This window comes from Lemur catta, chromosome 1, assembly GCF_020740605.2.
Source record: "Lemur catta isolate mLemCat1 chromosome 1, mLemCat1.pri, whole genome shotgun sequence".
Taxonomy (NCBI): Eukaryota; Metazoa; Chordata; class Mammalia; order Primates; family Lemuridae; genus Lemur; species Lemur catta.
In genome coordinates this window covers 268,923,787-268,946,813 of record NC_059128.1, presented here as the reverse complement: position 1 = coordinate 268,946,813, position 23,027 = coordinate 268,923,787, and the positions used below count along the sequence as shown (strand labels likewise).

At 37.8% G+C, this 23,027-nt stretch overlaps 1 protein-coding gene across 1 annotated transcript in view; it reads left to right on the top strand.

Annotated features, from left to right (window-relative positions):
- LOC123630660 (amyloid beta precursor protein) overlaps positions 1-23,027 on the top strand; it is a 245,622-nt gene that overhangs the window by 161,710 nt on the left and 60,885 nt on the right. The window contains 3 exon segments of the mRNA XM_045540498.1: positions 2,209-2,342; positions 8,676-8,750; positions 9,478-9,636. Of these exon segments, the coding sequence (XP_045396454.1) occupies positions 2,209-2,342; positions 8,676-8,750; positions 9,478-9,636 (368 nt within the window).

The following is a 23,027-nucleotide window of genomic DNA, read 5'->3' as shown; positions in this document are numbered from 1 at the left end:
TGCCTAATCATGTTGTTCTGCCAGATTATACGATGCCAAAAGAGTATTCCTGTTATTTTCTGTTTTTACTTTAACTTGTTCTCATTTGAGCTCTAGCACTTGAGAAGAGAAAATGATTAAAACCAGAGGTAACAAGCTTAAAATGCTAAATACCACATCCATTTCAAGTTGGGAAAATGATTAAGTTAAAAATACTTGCATATTGATTTGCTTGAGGTTATGCTAAGAGAAACATTTATCTTTGATTCGATTTTTTTACAAAAGGATGTAATATCAAAAATTATTTTTTTGATCTTACAAATTAAGAATTTACTTATTTGCAATACTTTCAGCCCTTCTTTTGTGGGTTATGCCTAAGATGTTTTTAGAAAAATACGTCATACTTTTCTTGTAGATGACACGTCACAGTCCTGTGTGTAATTCATTTTCAGTGGATTAGAAATGAAAGCACTGATTTTTCCCATGGTTAGCATAAGCTCTAAGATCTGAATAGAACATACTACACAGAGGCGGAGGGAAGGCAGCTTACACGTATAAAGTACCCTGTGTGCCACCCCCTCTCCCCAGGTGACTTACACATGGTGTGGAGTCTCATTTTCCCAGCATTCCTGTTATGTCCTCCGGCATGTTATCACCACTTGATAAAGAAATTGGACTGTGGAGCGCCTGAGTTTCTTGCTCTAGTTCTCAGCTGACCTGACTCACATTCAGATGTGCCTACTTGCAAAGCCCCCACTTTTCCTTCCTTCTCCCCTTTGCTGCTGCTGTAAGAAAGAATACCACTCCCTCATTTGCTACACAGAACATAGGGACAGCTGCATAAAGGTTCCGGGAATATGCCCTTCCTCCTCCCTCTGCTTTGAAGCAACATCTGCATAGATAACGTCAAAAGTTTCTATTTGTTGAAAAATAATTATCAATCAAGGTTGAAGTAGAGGGGAAAAAAAATCAGAATGAATGTTTCTCTCTAAAGTGAAAGATATTATTTATTTAACAAAAAAAGCCTTTTTATTTTAGTTAAAATCTTGAAGCCTTTGGATTGTCAAGACTCCAGACATTTTCTTGAAGCATGTATAAAATACATTTAACTTAGAGTTTAGTTTCAAAATGACGTAGCCATAAATTCTTCTTGTTCAAGTCCACTTTGGGATATTATATCCCAAATATAATACTCAAGTAATTAGATAAGAATACATGCATCCTTGATGATATTTGAATAATCTTTTGAATAAAACACTTAAGTTGATTTGACCTGAAAACACAGTGAAAATACCTCTTTTCCTTTTTTAGGTTGAACATACTTTCTTCTTTAAGTCAAAATCTCTTTTTCTTTTCTTTTTTTTTTTTAAGCTCATAAATAATCTGAATTCTCACTAGTCATTATGAATCTTTCCAAAAACTGCTTGTGTAAGTGTTGTAAATCACTTGGCTTATGAGTTAGGACATTTTTGTTTTATAGTTACTCTTCAATTTTATGGGTATTTATGTTTCCACATAATATAGCAGTATATATTACAACTCAACATTGCTTAGCAGTATTAGTTGAATTTAAAATAGAAATTACTTTCTTTCTGACAACTAGTGTAATGAATTCATTGACTATTGCCAAATTTGTGAAGGCAGAAAGGTCCTTCTTTTATTTAAAAAATGCATTTATTGATACTTACATTTATTTTTAAAGCGTTTCAAATACTGTCCCGTGACAGATGTCTTTGTAATTAAACTATCTAAAATACATCATAGAGCTTACCTTTTCTCTGAGGTGTAGTTATTCTGCAACAGGCTAATTTTCTGGCTTCTTTGGTTTCTGCAGGCATCTTAACATGTAATATTGATATTGCCATCATTTACTTTCAAGATTGCAAAAAATTAATCCAGCAAAGTATGGGAATTTGGGAAAACATTTCTGTAGTAAGCACCGTTTTTGCTCTGTACATGCTTATTTTGTAAAGGACTCTGCATACAATACTATAATCACAAAATGGACTATTTTAAAGATTTTCCTTCACCGTATACTTGAAAGTATTGAAACACATCCTTACTGTGCTGCGAAGTGTCCCATGGTGTTCTCTTAAATAGCATTAACATCTTGTACGTGCTTCTTTACTAAATTCTCTGTTCTGAGAAATAACTGAAAATACAGCTTTCTTTTAAGTGATTGGATATTCTGTTTTTCTTCTCAAACTTGCTTTTTCTTCTGCTTTATAGTTCCTACAACCGCAGCCAGCACCCCTGACGCCGTTGACAAGTATCTCGAGACACCTGGAGACGAGAATGAACACGCCCATTTCCAGAAAGCAAAAGAGAGGCTTGAGGCTAAACACCGAGAAAGAATGTCCCAGGTAAATCTGCCTCTTCCATCCTTGGGCCCTGCAATCGCAGGAAATCTGAGCTTGCCTCTGCATCTGTCTCCACAGGGGTTGGTGACTTTATTCAGATCTTTAAAGATGTAAAGTTCTCATTTTAAATGTTTGCTGTGAGGGCAGCTGTTGCGGGTTTTTTGCATCCCCCCGAACATGCTATCTAGAAAAAGATCCAGATGTAGTAGGTATAGCAGGATTTTGTAAGCACAAATTAAATCATGTCAAAATTCTCTCTGGTGAAGAAAGGTACTTGTTTGGTTTTATTACCGTGTGTATATGTAGTACCTGTAACTACCATGTTGCAAATTAAAATCTATTACAATGTTCTTTTATTTAGTAAAGGTGAATGCTTTTATATTAAATACCAGATTGTTACAACTTTGAATTTACCATTTCTTGCAAAGTTAATTCATAGGACCATAGAAACTTAAAACTAAATTGAACCATAATGATCATTTCTACTGGTCTCCTAAGTGACAGATAAGGGAATAGAGGTTTGGGAGAGTGGCTTCCCATTTTAGCACAAAGCAATATGAGTGGCCCAGGGAAACATAAGTGAATGGATAAAGATTTTGGGTTAAAGTCAACTATTCACTTTTTGTGTGTTAGTATTCTGTGATACATTTCAGATTTGACTAATTTTTGTCATACTTAACACAAATACTTAAAAGGTCTCTTGGTAGACATTAAACACAATTCATCAATTATGCTGTCATATATTGTCTAAGATCATAAGACACCGATAGTAGACGATTAATCTCGATTTTGTTCTCTGTATTTTCTGATCTGGGGCCTCACCTCCCGTGGGGAACCTCCCTGTCCCAGGGCTAACCAGTTCCTAGAGATAGCAAATGAGTGGCCTGTGAGCATGTTTTCTCATGCAAGCCAAGCAATCCAAAGCTGTAACCCCCGACTGCCTTCTTTCTCTGGCTCTTAGACTCTGGGCCACTGTCCATCTGTTCTAATCACCCCAGGGCCATGTCCTAAACAGCTGGGGATCGGCCTCATTCTCCAGAGCCTCTGGAAATTATTCAAACTAATCAGTCCTAAACCTGTTTACCCTGCCTCCCCCATTTCTTTCCATGAAGACCACAAGGACAGCTCTTGTCCATGTTTTCCCCTCACTCCCTGTATCTCCCGACTGATGCTGGTGCCTCCCGGGTGGCCCTGCATGTTATGACATGCACCCTCCTCCTGGGACTGTGAGTAACAAAGTGTTTTTCAGTGCTGATCTGTTGTCCTCACCGTGCCCGAATGATAATAAAACCTACATTTTAAAACATAGAACTAAAAACGTATCTAGAAAGGCATAACACAGTTACCTTTTATTTTCCCTAAGATAATTAACCACAATATGTGGATCTACTTTGGTATAATAACACAAACAGGAAAAAAACCTTATTATAATCACAATGCTTTTGGCTCTAGAATATAATGAACAGTTCTAATGGTTGCCCGTGTTCGTATGAAAACCTAAAAACGAGTTGAACTAGAGAGTTAGCTACAGTGGAATAGTGAGGTTTCGCCTGAAGCTAATTCTTTGAAAAAGTAGGATTTTTCATTAGGAAAGACACAGACAGATATATAGTCATTGTAAAGAAAGCATAGGAGGACTGTGAGTCATAGCTATTATCAGTGACACGTTCTCCTTTAAACTTAAATCCTATCTTGTTTCTTTTTTCTGAAGCTTTCAGAGACTTCCTGCTAACCTCAGAAATCCAATTCTGGGGATATGAAGTCTAAAAAAAGGGAGAACAATAATAAAAGTAAACACTGAATGCTCAGCTTGTCATTTCCAGCACCAACCATTGCACCCTGACTCTAGTCTTCCTACCACCTCTTCCGTCTCAGCTGCTACCCTCGTCTCGCCTGCAGTGTTAAACTGCTGTCTGGTTAGGCCGCCCTGCCCAGCACCGGCTCACCTCATTCATCGCGGGCTTCCCTGTGCTCTCAGCAGTGACTTCTGGAAATGCCCCCACACTCTTCTTTACATTGACAGATCTCACTCATTCCCTATGCTCCATGTGATACTCAAAATGGGGACAGGTAGTCATTGCTCTTACCTTTCATTTAATTCTAAGTATTTACTCTTCCATTTTTTTAGTGATTTTTGCATATATGTGTCTTACCTCTTCAGCCAAATTATAACTCCCTTTAGTACCCAAAAGTTCATATAAGCCTTACTAACCTTGCATTTTGTTCTTGAACCCACTTAGTCATTATCTAAAAACGGCCGGGTGTGGTGGCTCATGCCTGTAATCCTAGCACTCTGGGAGGCCGAGGCGGGTGGATTGTTTGAGCTCAGGAGTTCGAGACCAGCCTGACCAAGAGCAAGACCCCGTCTCTACTAAAAAAAAATAGAAAGAAATTAGCTGGCCAACTAAAAAAAAAAATATATATATATATATATATATATATAAATTAGCCGGGCATGGTGGCACGTGCCTGTAGTCCCAGCTACTTGGGAGGCTGAGGCAGAAGGATTGCTTGAGCCCAGGAGTTTGAGGTTGCTGTGAGCTAGGCTAACGCCACAGCACTCACTCTAGCCCTGGCAACAGAGTGAGACTCTGTCTCAAAAAGAAAAAACAAAAACCAACTTGTTTTTAAATCTCATATTTTTTCCTCCTAGTATATCTTAGTCATTTTGATCCTGTTAAGAAAACTGACTTCAAATACTCTATTAGCTTCAAATATGATAATCTCTGCTAGAATAATAATTCAGCTTTCTTTTAGCACTTCTATTTAACCTATGACATAGTTCATATAAATTTTGATAGATATTCTTCATTTTTTGTCATCCAATATATCTGAGATAAAGGAAGAGATGTTCTGGAGCAGAGAATTCTGTCTAGTAGATTCCAGTGGTCACAGGAAAGTTAGACACCTGAGACATTTATCTTCATAATCTATGATGCTGAATTCTAGGGACTTTCTGACTTTGAACTTGCCTGCCTCTTAAATCTCTGCTGAGTAGCAGTCATTTTCTCCGCATGAAACAGCCAAGTGTTTGAAGATCCATAAATCCAGATGAAATTGACACCTTTGTGCATGCAGTGGAAAATTGCTTTACAAGACTATGTAGAACAGCCACAAGGTTCAGATCTTGAGAATTTTAAATTTAAAAAATTGTGAGTTTTTAATTGATTTTTATTATATTTTTTGTTATATGTTTTCTTACAAACACAGAGGATTTTGGACTTTTTCATATTTTGCTTCGTTTTGGGGGATTATAACTCTAAATCTGTAGATTTTTGTTGCTGTATCTTATGACCAGCATCTAGCAAGTATACATAGGTAACTGAACACAATATAAATGCATTTATTACTTAGGAACTTAGCAATTTTAGTATGTCCTTAAAACGAAATCTTTCCAAATCAAAGTTGACCAGAGTCAAAGTTTTTCTTTGTTTGTTTTAAAGACAAGCAGCAACATCTCAGAAGGAGCCCTTTCTCCTGTCACTAAGTACAAATAAACTTGGCTCACCTGGTGGATTTTCCATTTTCTAATTGCAAATTGGGCCACGGGGTACAAAGGCATGGTCTTTAGAGCCACAGAGATCTTGGTTGGTATGCTTCCTTCTTTATTTGTTACCTGCATACCCTTGAGCAGGTGCCCTAACCTGGCCCATAGAGTGGAAATGGCCATGCCTAATCAGTCTCACAGGCTGTTGTGAGGAATCAGTTAAATGAGACAGATTGTAAAGCACATAGACAGGGCCAACAGTAATGTTACCTGTTATTACTGGGGGGATGTTCAGCCTACAGTGTGTATTCATTTACAGTAAGTAGTCTTGAGGGGACAGTATAAGTGATTTGTTTAATTGTGGGGGTGTAGGAGATTGTTGAATTGCTCTAAAAATCAGAATTTGAGTTCATTTCTATAGTAATGCTTATTTTCAACTCATTTGCTAAGTATATCTCTTTAATTATTCCACAAATTTTCCAGCTCAAAGATAAAAGTTCAGGTTCTGATTGTACAAGGTGAGACGGTAAAAATGTAAATGTAATGGGGAAACTCAGTTTTTCACATTCCAATAAAACATCGGCCTCTATCTCAAACTAATTTTGAGATGCCTTGCCTGAAGAATTCTTGGTAGAGTACCGCCACTGTGAACATTCTCGAAGCAGGAAATTGAAATATTTTTATTGCAAGGCTTATCTCATCTATAAAGTGAAGATAGTCCTCAATATCCCCTTGCCCACAGGTGCCCTTTATTAACTTCATAGAGGCACCAAAGCAACTGGGACAGTATGTTTCTTTTCTCATGTATACTGTTATTGTTCATCACAGCAGAGTGTCCCAGTTTTGCTGCGAACCTTGAAGTTATTTTTGATATGTTCTTCAAGTGTAATGGAATATGTATTCTATCCTATTTTCTCCATAATTTCATTAAAACAAAGGGAAGCTAGTCTTGTTATCTTGTACAAAGAATTAATGCTAATGGACAATAAAATAGCTAATTAGAAACCCACATGGTGATGTTTTATTCCATTTTTAATTATTATGTTTTTAGACAAGGTCTCACTCTGTTCCCCAGGCTGGAGTGCAGTGGCGCAATCATAGCTCACTGCAGCCTTGAATTTCTGGGCTCAAGCGATCCTCCCACCTCAGCCCCCTAAGTAACTGAGGCTACAGGTGCAAGCCACCGAGCTGAGCTAATTTTTAAAAATTTGTGTAGAGATAGGGTCTCACTGTGTTGCCCAGGCTGGTCTTGAACTCCTGGCATCAAGCAATCCTCCCGCCTCAGCCTCCTGAGTTGCTAGGATTACAGGCATGAGCCACCATGCTCAGCCCGTACGTGGTAATTTGATGTCTCATAGAAGTTTTCTATCCATAGTTATTTATTCCAAGCCTTTTTTCCTTGCCGTCTTGAAAGATTTCAGAAAAATTAATTCCTTAGGGATAAATACTTATAAATAACAGGCTCTTATAGTGCAGTAATCAAGTTTTGTCACGCCTCAGAAGTACACAATGTATGCAAATACACATCTGGCAGCAGGCCAGTATTTTGCTTCCTTAATCCTTCTTTCTTCATTTTACCTAGTTCAGGTTTGAGTTGCACTTAAACAAACTCTACTTGACAGCAGGTTGTGTAGTTGAAAAGGAAAAGGCAACCATAGGTGGTAAGAAGTTAATAGCATTTTCATTCAACAACGTACACAGGTGCAGACTTTTACTTTTTGCATTCAGATCAATGAGTGGACTTTTCTCAGGGAAATCCAGGTGAACATTAGTGCTGAAAGCAGGTAGCATCATTTTCCAACAAAACAGATACACCTGGTGTCTTAGTTTTGTGTTGCTGTAACAGACTACCATAGGCTGGGTAATTTATAAAGAAAAACAGTTACTTGGCTTGCAGTTCTTGAGTCTGGGAAGTCCAAGAGCATGGCGCCAACATCTGGTGAAGGCCTTGGTGCTGTGCCATCCATGGAGGAAGTCAGAAGGGCGAGGAGAGGGCCAAAATCTCTTTTATTATATAACAATCCACTCTTCACAATAATGAACGCATTTTCTCAATAATAATATTAATCCGTCAGCTCTTAAAGTCCTTACTTCTCAACAGTGTTGCATTGGGGATTAAGTTTCCAACACATGCTTTTTAGGGGACATATTCAAACCATAGCACCTAGTTACGAAATGTTACTTGTCAAAAATACTTTTTGCTACATTCAGAATATTATAATGTGTATTTTTCTCAGAAATTCTGGAGGGATTCTTGCTATTCATGACTCAGAAGGCCCTGATTCCCATTGATTCTTTAAGGGGCTAGTTTAGAATCTGTGACAACAGAAGCCTTCTTTCCCATCCCCCATTATGTACTCTTTTTGGCATTGTATTCATGATACATACATGTAAAATGTCATATTTGCCTTTTGCCCTATATTAAAAATAAACAGTTTAAATGTTTTAACTTGCTTTCATAAGAGACTAAAATTTACTCTGTGTTCAGTTTAACAGTGGAAGACCTTGTTCAGTTAGCATGTGTCTTTTATGAATAGTTGGTATTTGTTCACATAAAATAAAATGACTTTCATCCACTTCTTGGGAGGTGGGGGGAGGAGACCAGTCTTGTTTCTAAAGATGATATTCCTGCAATAAATGTGAACATTTATGTTTAATATGGTGCTATGATAAATTATTTATATCCTCGTAGGAGGTCAAATATTATTCAGATAGGAATGAGTATGTAATACATTTTCTAACGTGTAAAATGACAAAACTAGAAGAAAAATACAATAATCCACCCAGTTAAATCTGTATGTAAAGGAAAAGCTGAAGATTTTAAATTCAAATGTGTTTTTATTTTATAGGTGATGAGAGAATGGGAAGAGGCAGAACGTCAAGCAAAGAACTTGCCTAAAGCTGATAAGAAGGCAGTTATCCAGGTAAAACCTGAACCTGCTCCCTACCGAGCAGGACATAGAGCAGCTGTTTATCAAGTGACTGCAGGTCTGCTGCCACCTCCTGCGTGATTGTTCATATTCCCCTGAATGTGGCCTATTCTTAATTACTGCTAGTAATTGAGTCGATTCAGCCCTGCCTTTTGTTTGCTCCCAGTCATTTCAAGTTGTGGTTCAGTGCCATAAAACTCACATTGCTACTTACAGTCTACTTTTTATTAATAATATATCTCTTCAGTTGCCATAAACTTCTGGTCCTTCTTTCCCTGGCAAAAAAATTATATGAGAATTTGAATTTTTGACTGAAACCAGTCTCAACATTACCTTAATTTAACAGAGAGGTCATCATGGTCCAATTACTTTCAAAGTACTTTCAGTAAGAGACGAATTTTTAAAAGTATATATAATATGAGCATTTCAAGAGTACATAAATTTATCTAGCATTATCATTGGTAAACTCAGTCTTCACAGACCCTCTAAAATACTGATTTCCAGTGAGAAATTAGGTCTGTTAGAGAGTGGGGAGGGCAGGAAAGCGAAGTTAACTATAAAACGTGCAGAATTAGTCAAGATGTTGGGATGACTATGCAACCTTTAGAAGAGTTTTTATCACTTGAAAAAGATGGAAAAGGATGTCCCTTCCAAAAGACCTAAACTTGCTGTTCCATCCTGCTGGTGCAGTCCTGATAGGCGTGTGTGTTTCTGACGGCAGCATTTCCAGGAGAAAGTGGAATCTCTGGAACAGGAAGCAGCCAACGAGAGACAGCAGCTGGTGGAGACGCACATGGCCCGAGTGGAAGCCATGCTCAATGACCGCCGCCGCCTGGCCCTGGAGAACTACATCACCGCCCTGCAGGCCGTTCCTCCTCGGGTAGGTCTCGCCTCGCTTCACGTCACAGCACAGGCAGTAGGACTGGGGCCCTGGGGAGTGGAAGCCATGCAAAAGAAATTACGAGAAATGCCAGGAGCCCCATTATTCCCAGGTTCAACCTCTTGTCCCTTCCATCTTGAAGGTCAAGGGGTCACAGGGCATCTGCCTTCACAGGTTGTCTCAGCACAATAGACAGCAGCACTTCTCCACAGAGCAGTCGGGCTTCCCGGGGACTCACATTGAGAGACCCGACTTAATATTCCCGAGGAAGTAGCACTGATGCTATAATTGAAATGCAAAACACAAAAGCTGGGAGGATGTCTTAGTCCCTTCGGGCTACTATGACAGAATACCATGGAGAGGGTGGCTTGTGAGCAAAAGAAATTTATTCCCCATGTGCCGGAGGCTGAGAAGTCCGATAAGGCACTGGCAGATTTGGTGTCTGGTGAGGGCCTGTTTCCTGGTTCACAGACCCTTTTTACAGAGTCTTTTGCTGTGTTCTCCTATGGTGGACAGAGCAAGGCAGCTCTCTGGGGCCTCTTTATAAGGATAAGAAGCCCATTCATGAGGGTTCTGCCCTCCTGATGTAATCACTTCCCAAAGGCTCCACCTCTACTACCATCACGTGGTGGGTTAGGTTTCAACATAGGAATTGGCGGGGAGGGGACGCAAACATTCAGTCCGCAGCAAAGGGTCTTAGAAGTAACCTAGCTCAGTCCCCTCATCCCATTAAGTTACGTAAAAGAGATTAAGGGAAGTCGAGCCTTGGCTGAGTTTGAGTTGTAAGAACTTTTGGTGGACTGGTAGGAACTGGAACTCAAATTTCTGGTTCAGAACAGTGGCCATATTCTCGGTGGGGGGGGCTCGTTCATCTTGACGTCAGCAGTGACAAAGCTTATTGGTGGCTTTCAGTGATCATTGCCCAGAAAGCCTTACCAAGTGGTGCAGGCATAGGTTTCTTCACTGACACTCGGTGGGAGAGTTTATTTTGAAGATAAGGAATGTTCTGAGCATATATGTACTTTATGTCTACTTGTTCTATCCATCACTGAGCAAGGGATATTGAAAGCTCTGCCTGTAATTGTGAACTGACGTGTTTCTCCTAGCAATGCTATCAGTTTTGCTTTGTGTCTTTTGAGGCTTTGTTTTTAGGTGTGTAAATGTTCAGGGTTGTTATGCCCTCTTTGAGCCCCTTCTCATGAAATGACCTTTTTGTCCCTAGGAATATGTTTTGCTGTGAAATCTACTCTGCCTAATATTAATAAATCTACTCCACCTTTCTTTTGATTAATGTTAGAATAGTGTATTTTTCCATCCCTTTACTCTTATTTAAAACTGTCTTTATATTTGAAGTGTATTTCTTATAGAGAGCATATAGTTGGGTCTTGTGTTTTAATTGGAAGACGATGCACATTAAATGAGGTTATTAATGCGATTATATCTCAATCTATCATCTTGCTATTTGTTTTCTACTTGTCCAATCTGTTCTTCGTTTCTTTTCCTTTTCTGGGGGCAGGGGAATTAATTGAATTTTTTTCATGATTTCTCTTTTGTCTCCTTTGTTGGCTGTAAATTCTATTTGTTATTTTAGTCATTGAATTTAGGTTTATAGAAAACATTTTTAACTTATCCCAATGATATTATACCAGTTCAAATAATATTTTACTACTTCATAAGTAGTATAAGAACGTTATAGTAGAGTACTTCCATTTTTCCTCTTACTCTTTGAGCTGTTGTCATACTTTTTCTATACTATACTGTTACTGATTTTCTTTAAATAGTAATCTTTTGAAGAGTTTTTAAATAATAAGAAAAAAATAACACATACGTTTACCTATGTAGTTACCATTTCTAGTACTATTAATCCTTTGTGCAGATCTAACTGGTATTTTTATTCTGCCTGAAAGACGTGCTTTGAAATGTCTTGGATTGTGTGTAGGTTGGTGGTGAATTCTTTTGCTTGGGTAGGTCTGAAAATGTCTTTATTTCACCTTTGGTTTTTAGAGTTTTGTTGTTTTGTTTGGTTTTTTTTTTGGATTTTTGTGTTTTTTTGTTGTTGTTGTTTGTTTGTTTTGTTTTGTTTTGCTGGGTATAGAATTCTAGATTGAGGATTTTTCTTCCACTACTTTAAAGATGATGCTCCATTGTCTGCTTATTTGCATTGTATACAACAGGAAATCTGCTGTCTTTATCTTTATGTCTCTGCAAATAATGTCTTATTTTAAATCTGACTGTTTTTGCAGTTTTGCCTTTATCACTAGTTTTGAGCAATTTAATTGTGATGGCCACAGTATAGTCTAGTCTGCCCTTAGTTCTGTCAGGCCATGTTTCATCTCGTCATCTCACATTCTATCATTTTCTAGAACATCTAGAAAGTCCCTCTTTCCCTTTTTTCCCCTTCCTAATATCTTCCATATTAATTTTTGAACCTGTGGAGTATAGTTACAAAAACTGTTTAAATATCCATTTTTGCTAATTATGCCATGTCAGTCAACTTGGAGCCAATTTGGACTGGTTTATTGCATCATTTCATGCCTTGTAATTTTGAATTAGATGTTAGACACTGATTTTTACTTTGCTGAGTGCTTGGTGTTTTTGTAATATTCTTGAGCTTTGTTCTGGAGAGTCGTTAAGTTAGTTGGAAATAGTTTGATCATTTTGGATTTTGCTTTTTTTAGATTTGTTAGGCGGGATTGGAGCAGTTACCTGCCTATAGCTAAGTATTCCCCACTAGTGAGGCCAGACCCTTCTGAGTAATCAACCGTGAATGTTAGGTTTTCCCATCTGTCTGGTAGAAACAAGTACTATTTCATTTCTCTGTGAACTTCTGGCACTGTTACCTCTGATGCTCTTGGCTGATTTTTTCCCGTGGTCTCTGTTTCTGTCACATGCGTGGGCTGATCATCACTCAGCCCCATTCTCAAGGATCACCCTAGATTGTCCTTCAGAGCACGTTCCTCCTCACCCATACTCTGTGCTGTGAATTTTAGCCACCTTGTCCTCTCCAGGCTCTCACTTCATGTCCGTGACTCTGGGAGTCCTCCCGGCTCTGCCTGGCTTCCCCCTTCTTGAGCCGTGGCCTGGAAACGTAGGGCAGTAGGTTCGGCAGCTGCAGGACCCCATGTGTTCCCCTTTCTCAGAGATCACCGTCCTTCACCTGGTGTCTGATACCTTGCCAAAACATGGTTCCATATGTTTTGTCCATTTGTTGGTTCTTTCAGATGGGAGAATAAATCCCGTTCCTTTTTCTCAATCTTGGCTGGAAATAGAATTCTTTGTGTATTTTCTTTAACTAAACCAAAATGCCATTTGCACTGGTTTTCTTCACCATTTTAATTTTTCTTTCTGTGCGTAAAGTTGTAGTGCACTGAAAGCCATGAGGAGCCCTGGAAGAGCTCCTGGCGTTGTTCCAGGTGGTAGATAGTATTGACCCTGTTCTGTCCATGACCTCACTGCAGTCTCCGGAGATGGAGTGGCTGGTTCAGGGTGACACCACTGGTAAGGAGCAGGGCAGAGCCATGAATCACCACCGCCCACTGCAGTGCCTTCTCCCGAAACCAGACTTCCTCTCTGAACAAAGAGCTTTTGAAAAAGAATATTCACATTAGCGTTTTCATTTTCTATTGGCAAAATAATCTCTGGCCTAGCAAGGCACGACTCGGTAAAATTCTGTTTGTGTCTCTCTGCAGATCAAGAGTTCCTTGGTTCCTCTCTTTTTTGGAGGAGCTCACTTTCAGGGGAGGAGGTGTGGGAACCATTCGCCAGAGCAGGGCAGGGGCTGGGTGCTGAGACCAGAGCCTTAATAGCACACACGATGTGAAGTGGTCCAGTGGAAAGTCCAAATCTCTGAAGCCGGATCTTTGCTAAATGGTCGCTGATAGGGCTAAAAATAAGGACTGAGTGGCGTCCTTAACAAACGCACGTTTAAACTCTTTCAGTTTAGTCTCATCAGCCGTCCCAGGAAAGGCGCTGGCAAGAAGAATGTTTGCCAGAGGTTCAGATTTTATCAACGGGGACAGTTTTACTATTTTTTGTTTGTTTGTTTAGCCACTCCAGCATTCTTTTGAGGGGATAATTTTAGATTGATCTTAATAGTTCTTGTTGTGAGCCTGATGTTCACTTCATACGGAATTAGCATTTTTATTTGACATAAAAAACTGGATTAGGAAAAACTATTTTACTGTTTTAAAAAAATCAGATTGCTATTGATTGATCTAAGGATTCCTGTTAAATTCGTACCTCAGAAATGCATAAATCTCTTCTTCATAATAAAAAAGGGGAGCTGGGTAGTCACAGGCCTGAAATCTTGGGGCATTACCTGCCATTTTTGTTAAGTTACCATCTTTGAGTGTTCATTTAAATTTTAATGTATGGTTTGACATGGCACTTACTTTTGCACCTTGGAAAGGTCAAGAAAATTTTAAATTCCTTCTTGAAGACTTTTATACATTGCTCTTGACAGATAAAAATCAAGACCTTGCCAATGATTGTCTGAGGAAGGCCACATCTTTGGAGCCATACATAAATATTTCTAAGATTTCCCTCATCCTTAACACAGTGGCTAAAAAATACAAAATACTGTATTCAGTACATGTTATTTCAACGTAACTAAATAAATTAGTGAAAGTATTTTCCCATAGATTCTATAGATGTTATCCCTTTTAGAATTATTATCTCTTTAACTCTTACCAAACTCTATCATTTATTCCCAGACTTGCAAATGTGGGATTTTCAAACAACATGGATTATTTTCAATCTTTTTGAAGCTCAGGTTTAATTGATACTTTTATTCATATTTTTAAATATAAACTTGGAACTATTATGAAATGATGTTCTTGTGCAGCTAGAATTCCTGTTCTACTATGTATTTCATTTTGTAAGTACCTATGTCTATGTATACTTTATGTTCCAAATTTCCTGTTTAATTATGTACCTATTCACTGATATACTGAATGACCAACCTAAAAATGCACTATTTGCTTCATTTTTAGAATCATATATATTTAAAATAATTGTTTCTTTTTTCTTTCTTTTTTTTTTTTTTTCTGAGACAGGGTCTCGCTCTATTGCCCAGGCTAGAGTCCCAGTAGCTGAGACTACAGGCATGCACCACCATGCTCAGCTAATTTTTCTATTTTTTGTAGAAACAGGGTCTCGCTATGTTGCCCGTGTTGCCCAAGCTAGTCTTGAACTTCTGGCCTCAAGCAATCCTGCTGTGTCAGCCTCCCAAAGTGCTAGGAATTACGGGTATGAGCCACTGTGCCTGGCCTAAAACAGTTTCATTCTTTCCAGACCAAAAAAAAAAAAAAAAAAATAGAGCAAAGCTGTGTCTTTGCATTCAGGATAACCTCTTACTCTGTTGAGACCTAGTTACTCTTCTAAGGACCAACCCCTTGGAAAATCAAGAACTTACACTTTATTTCCCCCCAGAAAAGTTAGATTCCTCTCCAAAGTTGCATCGCAGATGTTTAACTTCCATTGCCTTTGGAGGCCTCTGAGCTACCAAACTTAAGTGCTACTTAAAGCCAAACTCATCATTCAGTAACCAGTTCTACAGTCCTGTGCGTCCTGCTTCTTGCTTTCTTGGGGCTCATACGCAGGCTACTCATAGCTTCATGAAATAGGAGCTAAATCCTGTCTGAGCCTTCTGTCTTACAACAGTTAGGGTACTGCTTCTTCACAGATGTGGAGAAGATGATGCTATTTTCTGACTGTTGAACATTCTCTGTAATCTAAAGAGAAATTAGACTTGATATGGGCACCTGTACAGTTAAACTAAAGACTGGATAGGGATTTTTTTTTTTTTTTGAGATAGAGTCTCACTCTGTTGCCCAGGCTAGAGTACGGTGGCATCAGCCTAGCTCACAGCAACCTCAAACTCCTGGGCGCAAGCAATCCTTCTGCCTCAGCCTCCTGGTAGCTGGGACTACAGGCATGCACCACCATGCCCAGCTAATTTTTTTTCTATATGTATATTTTTAGTTGTCCACATAATTTCTTTCTATTTTTTTAGTAGAGACAAGGTCTCACTTTTGCTCAGGCTGGTCTTGAACTTCTGAGCTCAAACAATCTGCCCGCCTCGGCCTCCCAGAGTGGTAGGATTACAGGCATGAGCCACTTCACCTGACTGAATTTTTTTTTTTTTTAAATAAACTTTCTATTGTAAGCCTAGGTCTGGGAAAACCAAGCAGCCTCTAATTAGTAAGAATTGAACTTTTTAAAAGATAACCAAACCTTTCTTTGTAATTCCAAGATTTTTGATGTTTTTATAGATACTTAATGTAAATCTTCCAGTAGACGGTATCATAGTTATTTTCCTGACTTCACCTACTTTTAAGCATTTTCTAAGTGGAAGTGAGAGTTAGGAAACGTTTTCATGTACATCGGTGTGTTTGTGTCAGTTGTGTTGTTTCCACTTTTCTGGTGTCTCTCAATTGCAGCCATCTTATCCATACTAAATTCTATTTCATGCTTGTGTTCACTGCTTCACACTCAGACTCTCTATTTGAGTAAAAATTTTTTGGCAGTTTCTATAACACCAGCATCCTTTCTTTTCTCATTTCTGAGTATTTGAGCCAAACGTTACATTTTCTTGAGATCCCTAAAAACTTTATAGAATCCTGTGGTAGAACATGAATGTTGTGAGACTCTTCATTAAGGAGCAGGGTTTTGTTGCTAAATGGAGATTTTGCTCAGTGCTTTTTGGTGAATTCTAGTGACAGGGCAATAAATGTTCAATGAGAAGCAGCAATCATTAGAGACAAAAAGGACAGTAATTAATGGGTGCTTTGTAGCAGGTGATGCCATGGGGAGGTTCCAGCTAATCAATATTTAGTCACAATGGGATGCTGATTCCAATTAAGTCAGTCTTTGGCCAATATGAGAGTTGGTGTAACTATAAGTTTCCTAAAGCAAAAAATAAATTGCAGTGCTCTTAGTTTTTACTGATCATCCTTCTCCCCACAACCTGTCATTTTCTACTCATTCCTTTTGGTCACAAAGCAAATATCAAGCATTTTATAAAATGTATGTATATAACATACATCTACAAGGTAAACGTGGGCCATCTGTACCTCAATGTAATAGATGATAAATGAGTTAAGAATTATTTGGTAAGTTCTTAATTTGTGGAGTAATGAATACTTCCATGTTTAAGGCATTCTACCAGCAAGTTTTGAATATAGTCAAAATTTTGTAAAGCTAATCAGAATGTGCGTAAACGTTACAAGACTGGTAGGTTAAAAATCATCTTTTAGAAAGTCAATAATTACTCCTATACCTTATGCATTTCTTATTTATTCAGTCACCATTCATTTATTTTTAGTTGGGATTTGTATGAATCGGTGAGCCCAAGGGGGCTGGTTAACTTGAGACAAGCTTTTCATTGCAAACTCAGTAACAAACAGTGGGTGGTAAGAAAAATGAGAGAATTAGCATTTATTGAACCAAATCCTATAAACTATGCTGAGTGGTGTGCATGCTATTTCAGTAAAGCCTCTCAGTATTAACTCCTTCCCTTTGAATGTTTACCAAGCTCAATAGACAGATCTTGCTACAGACCAACGGGACGTATGTAACCAGAGACACTAGTGTTTTCTGGTTTTAATTAAGTTAAACAGAAAATTAAGAAGTATGTTGGAAGGGCATTAGCCTGAAAGCTATCCTGTGCCTCTGAGACTGTATTCATCACCCAGATTCCCTCAACAGCAGAGCCTCACTCAGTCACTGCCTTCAAAATGCAAATAGATTTTCATCAGATGCTGTTAAAAACTATAGCACCAAGATGCTATGCTTTCTTCCTGTAAACATACATATTTATATGTGAATACCTATTTGCATTTCATCCTTGAAAATGAAAACCTATTATGAAAATAGAAATATTTAGTTTTGTGAACAAGTACATGGCACATTATCTAAAGATCTAGTAATTATTCACCTACCTGGCATTAATGATATTTGCCCTGAAGACCAGATGGGCAGCAAGGGATCCTCACCCTAGAAACGTGTGACACAAGCACACACACACATGATTTCACATATATTTCAAGGGATTCATTCATTTTGTGAAGCTTAATCATGGATCCCAGATTAAAGATACAAGGCGATATGGATCTTAAGAAGCATTATCTTCAATTTTCTTATATAAATGTTTTTAAATTAACAAAAACCCATGGAATTTCTGGTAGGTCAAAACACTAGCTAGGTGTGAAAGGAGGAGAGGGTAAAATTAAAAGAAATACAAATGTGCTTATCTTTGAACATTTTACACAGTTAGAGGATCAATGAAGCAAGAATGCCAAAGTTTAAGTATGAACATGCAGAATTAAAGCAGATTGCTATAAATCTCAAGAAGTCAAGAATATGTCACAGTTGGCATGTGTTGGATGATCAGACCATTTGACAAATCTTTTCAAGGGTCTGCGTTCATTTAAAACATCTTTTGTTTACAATTTCTCTGCAACTCTCTGAGATTTGCCTTCTGGGTTGCATTAATAATCCTGTTCATCGTTAAGAGCTTCAGCATGTTTTACTGCTTAACAAGACTTGAATACGTACAAGTCCAAACAATTTCTAGCCCTTTTGTGCTCACAGGTCAGAAGATTTTAGCTATATCCATTGTATGCTAAAGTGTGTCTGAAAGCATAAATCACAGGGTTGGTCTGGTGCTAAATTTCAGTTCTATATGCTGTGTTCACTGATTTATAACTGTGGTCTATGTAACCAAAATAAATCATTCCTGAGAACTAGCAAAATATCCTGGGAAAAAATTATGATTTTTTTTTTTTTTTGTCAAATGCAAGATTTGACAAAAGGTCACCTATTGGTGAGAGACAGGATTAAAACCACTCTTATTTTCTACCTTTTGTATTACATAGTGTAAACACCTGTCTTTAATTCCCAAGTTTGCCATCTGTATAACCTATAACTAGGAAAAAGTAACTAAATAAAGAGCTTCTTCCTACTTCCTCTACAAATTGAGGTTGATTTTTCTACTCTTTTTGTAATTAACGTTGTTCCAGCTTTTGTTAGCCATAATTTGAAAAGCAAAAGGATTAACTGAAGGTTGAGACAAAATTGTGAAGTAGGAAAATGTCTTTCATCCCCAAGAGAAGAAAGATTGTTAGGGGAAGATACATGAAAGCTTTGGTGATGGGTCCCAATTAGGAAGTGATCTGCTTCCATGTGAAGGAGGGGACAGATGAGAGATGACGTTCTGAGTGCTGCTGTGTCCTGTTATAGCACAAAAATCAGAGCCAAAGCAGTAAACTGGATATCTGAGAGGGGACGTTGGGTGTAACTTCTTAGCCATGTGCAGAGGTTTCACTCTGGCAACGTAAACTAAGTGAATTAATTAGTTATCCAGTATCTTTTCATCTAATGTGTCCATATTATTGAAACTTGAGAAACACCAAATGGGGAGGGGTGTGAGAATCTACTGCCATTTTCTCTGCTGCTTCATCAAGACTTCTGTCTTCAGCTTGGCATAGAATTGTCATTTGCCCTCTTATTCTTATTTTAAACTACAGAAATCGTTTGTCTGCTTTTATGAAAAAAAAAAAAAAAGGAAGGTGGATAAATTTTGCAGTGGACTTTAAAAATTTAACTCAACTCTTACCTTTAAAGACAAAAAAGATTGTGATCCAGAGGTTCCCACGGCAACTCCCCAAATATTATTACTATTATTTTCAGATTTTTCTTGCAACAGTGAGAGTACATTTGACATTTTGAGGGCAAAGGCGGAAAAATAAACTCAACAAAGACCTTGTCAAGCAGAGAGAAGTTTAACTTCCTTAAGTGTGATTTTAAACCTGCACGCAGAGATTTTGTACATTTTGTATTATATGCTCAAGATTTCTTGAAATCTAAGGTATAAAACTGAAAATAATGGCCCTGAACCTATCTGTGAAAGCAGGAGAGAATTGCTTTATTCTTGTTAGGTGATTAACTTCTCCAGTCACAGTTTGGAAACCACTAGGGTGCAATTTAATGCTCCAGGAGAGGGTTTTCTGAATAAGTCCCTTGTGACCTGGAAAGGTTAGGGTGCATCTCATAGAGTGAGTCATTTACTTCCTTCTTCTTGGCAGGATTACGCCCAGGGCTTTTAAAAGCTCTTGACAGTTCACTCCCTTCCATCAGGAAATGGTACAAGGCACAAATGTCTATTGTGATAAGATGCCAGATTTCTAGATCAAGCATAAAGCTACAGAGTGGGACAACAGAGCTGAATAATCACGTTTTAATATACCTCCAGTGTGAACTGTCTGATAATAAGCTATGTATTCAGATGTGATTGGCATTGAATTGTCCTGGCTGTCATCAGGCAAACATATGTGATTGATCCCAACTCCCAGTAATGCCAACTATGAGGGACTATATAAAAGAACCAAGTGAAAAAGACATCTGAGAAGTGGGGCAGTTAAAACAAAACATATCAAAATATGAGAAGACAATATATGAGATCTTTTGAAATTAAAGAACTGAATCTTCTGGTTGAGACTAGTTTGTATTAATATACATTGTCGGGTCCATTAAGTATTTTCTAGGAAGAGTTCCCAGTTAAAAACAACTTATTTAAAGGACACCAGCACACTGGTTAGATAAAAAAAAGTGGGTTTGTAATATTATATCAGCATTTCCATGAAAATTGGAAATGCTACTCTTCTAAGTAGAGAGATGCTTATTTGCCACTTGGATACCATGAAAGGTATTCTATACTTCTGGACCTACTTCTGAAATTATATTTACCTCTAGGTTATTCATTAATTTAATTAAGAAACATTTATTAGCAGCCAAATTGTGCCAGGAACCATGCTAGCAGGTAGAAATATGTAATGCTTTTGTTTTGTTCCTAGAAGTGAAAATGGTTAATGCCTCAAAATGTAAATTTTCTGTTTCTCTTTCTTCTCATTGTAGGTCATGGCTAATCTATTTTATTAATAGTAATGTCTATTCTTAATCCTTTAAGAATTTATTTTTCAATGATTTTTTAAAAAGCAGTGTGATTATGAAGTAAATTTGGTACAAATTGAAACGTGCCACATCAGTTACAGATACTGTGTAACTATGGGCTAAACATTTTCAAAAACAGTAGTGACAATAAAAAGGATTGCATATAATTAGTCTCCCTGGGACAGATCTTTTCCATCTATTTTCTCTATTCTTTGCTGTAAATTTTAATAAGATTAGCCATCCAATGCCAATATAACCAGATTGTAGTATTAATGTAGAATATTTCTTAACTCTGAGATAGGAGGAATTTACTAGAAAAATTATTTACTAATTACAGAAGATTTAAAATCTTGTGACTAAAATTATGTCCATGCAGGTTAAAAGTTTCTTAAACTCTACCAATTAATATCTCTGTCATAAGCCACTGACTTCTTACATTTTTATAATTATATGAATAACCCACTTTAAATGTGAATATTGTAACAATTATATTAGCAGTTACTTTAAGAGAATATGTTTCTATAGAGATAACAGGTATTTTTTTTCTACCACTTCTGTAAGAATGTTTCTGTGCTTTTAATTAAAATTTTAAGAAATTCATCTTTGTCCTAGCATAATAAAATAAACTTCCCTAGACAATCAAGAGACCTTGTTATTCTGAGATACATGATATAGCTCTACAAATAGCTGATGTTAAGCCTTGAAGATTTATATTTTGGCTAAAAGTTGTAAGGGTAATTATTTCTTTATTTGAATGAAACATGTATGAATCATATTCCAAAAGGAGGGCTCTTTTTTTTTTTTTTAACCCAAAGTAAATGGAAATGTGAAAATACAGAGAAATGTTATCTGTTTTTCTTTCTTAACTAAAAATAGTGTTTGTTTCTGGGGTGCACAGACAACAACCATTTTATCTGGTATGATTTATCTGCCTACTCTCCAACGTAGGAGCTAATCTGATTGTTTTTTCATTTGTGAGCATGATTCCTAGAAATGTGTTTACATGGCCAGATCAGCCAAGCAGAACCCTGTAATTCATTTATTGAGGGATATCCTGAATTATCTTGATGTCCTCAGGTTTTGTTTGTCAAATAGGCCTTAGGAAGGAACGAGGATTGTGTTTATATAGGTGCACACACAGTGTGTATCTGGCTCACATAAACAATGATGAGGTCAGAGCTTACTGTGGGCTCCCAGGGTTCATCGTCTCTGGAGGAGCTGAAGCCTGGGGAGAGCCTGGTGTGCTGCTGTGTCATTATCAAGCTCTAGGGATTTTCAGGGTAAGTTAGGAATATATTTCTGAATATATTTTGAAGCCGTATTGTGGTATTAAATGAGATCAGCAATTGAAAACATGTGAACACATTCATCATTTCATTATCCACTTTAATAGAAGGTAAGGATGAATTTAGCACTAGAATCCATAAATGTCACAAAAGCCTAACTTTTGACTATACCTTGAATCATTTTCCAGTAATCCTAATCCTCTGTCCAGATAGACAGAGGACGTTCCTATCTTGCTATTTCCCCTCCTTCCACATTAGTTTAATAATTGGCCAAATAATTCTATGAGTTAGCTAAAGAATAACGGAATGCCAAAAACCTGGGCTAGTAATTGAGAGACTGAACAAGTTAAATCAGAATCTTCTGCACAATGAAAAGAGCTGATATTAACGTGCCCCAAAAGACTATGACCTGAGCTTATAGGAACTAAAAATTCAGGCAAGGACTCCTGGAACGTACTCTCTTTTCTAACCGTTCAGTTATTTCTTTGTTTTCAACTATGTAAGTCGCTTTGTATGTAGAACTGGTCTTTAGTGTGGTCCATTTTAGATCCTCCTGGAAAGACAGGATCACTTAGTAATTGCGAGAAGCAGCTCTGGAGCCCGGCAGCTGGGCTAGCCTGCTCTTGCTTAACCCTGACTAGCTCTGTGACCATGGGCCAGCGATGTAGCCTGTGTAGCCTCAACCTTCATGCCTCATGCCTCATCTGTAAGATGGAGAGAGCCCCTGTACCTGTGTCCTGTGTCAGAGATGAAGATGTGTTAAGTTACCATGCATAAAGTTTTAAAACCCTGTCTCATTCACTGAGATTTAAAGATTTAAAACACTGTCCCATGTAAGCAGTCAGCGCACATTGAACTCTTACTGCTTAGAGGAAAGAAAGGGGTGAGGGAGGTGGAGGTGAGGACTAGGTGGAAGAAATACATGTGTGCCGAGTACCTGCAATGGAATACGCATTGTGCTGGGTAACTAACACAGGACATTTTTAATCCTCAAACACTCTAAAAGATACTGCTATCTAAATTGCACAGATGGGAAATTTGTGGCTTTCATATTTCTTTACAAATGGATGTTAACGTTAATAATTAGCAAGCGGGAACGTATGCTGTTTGTGGCGACAGTGGAAGGAAAGGGGGAGACCCAGATGTTAGTTATCA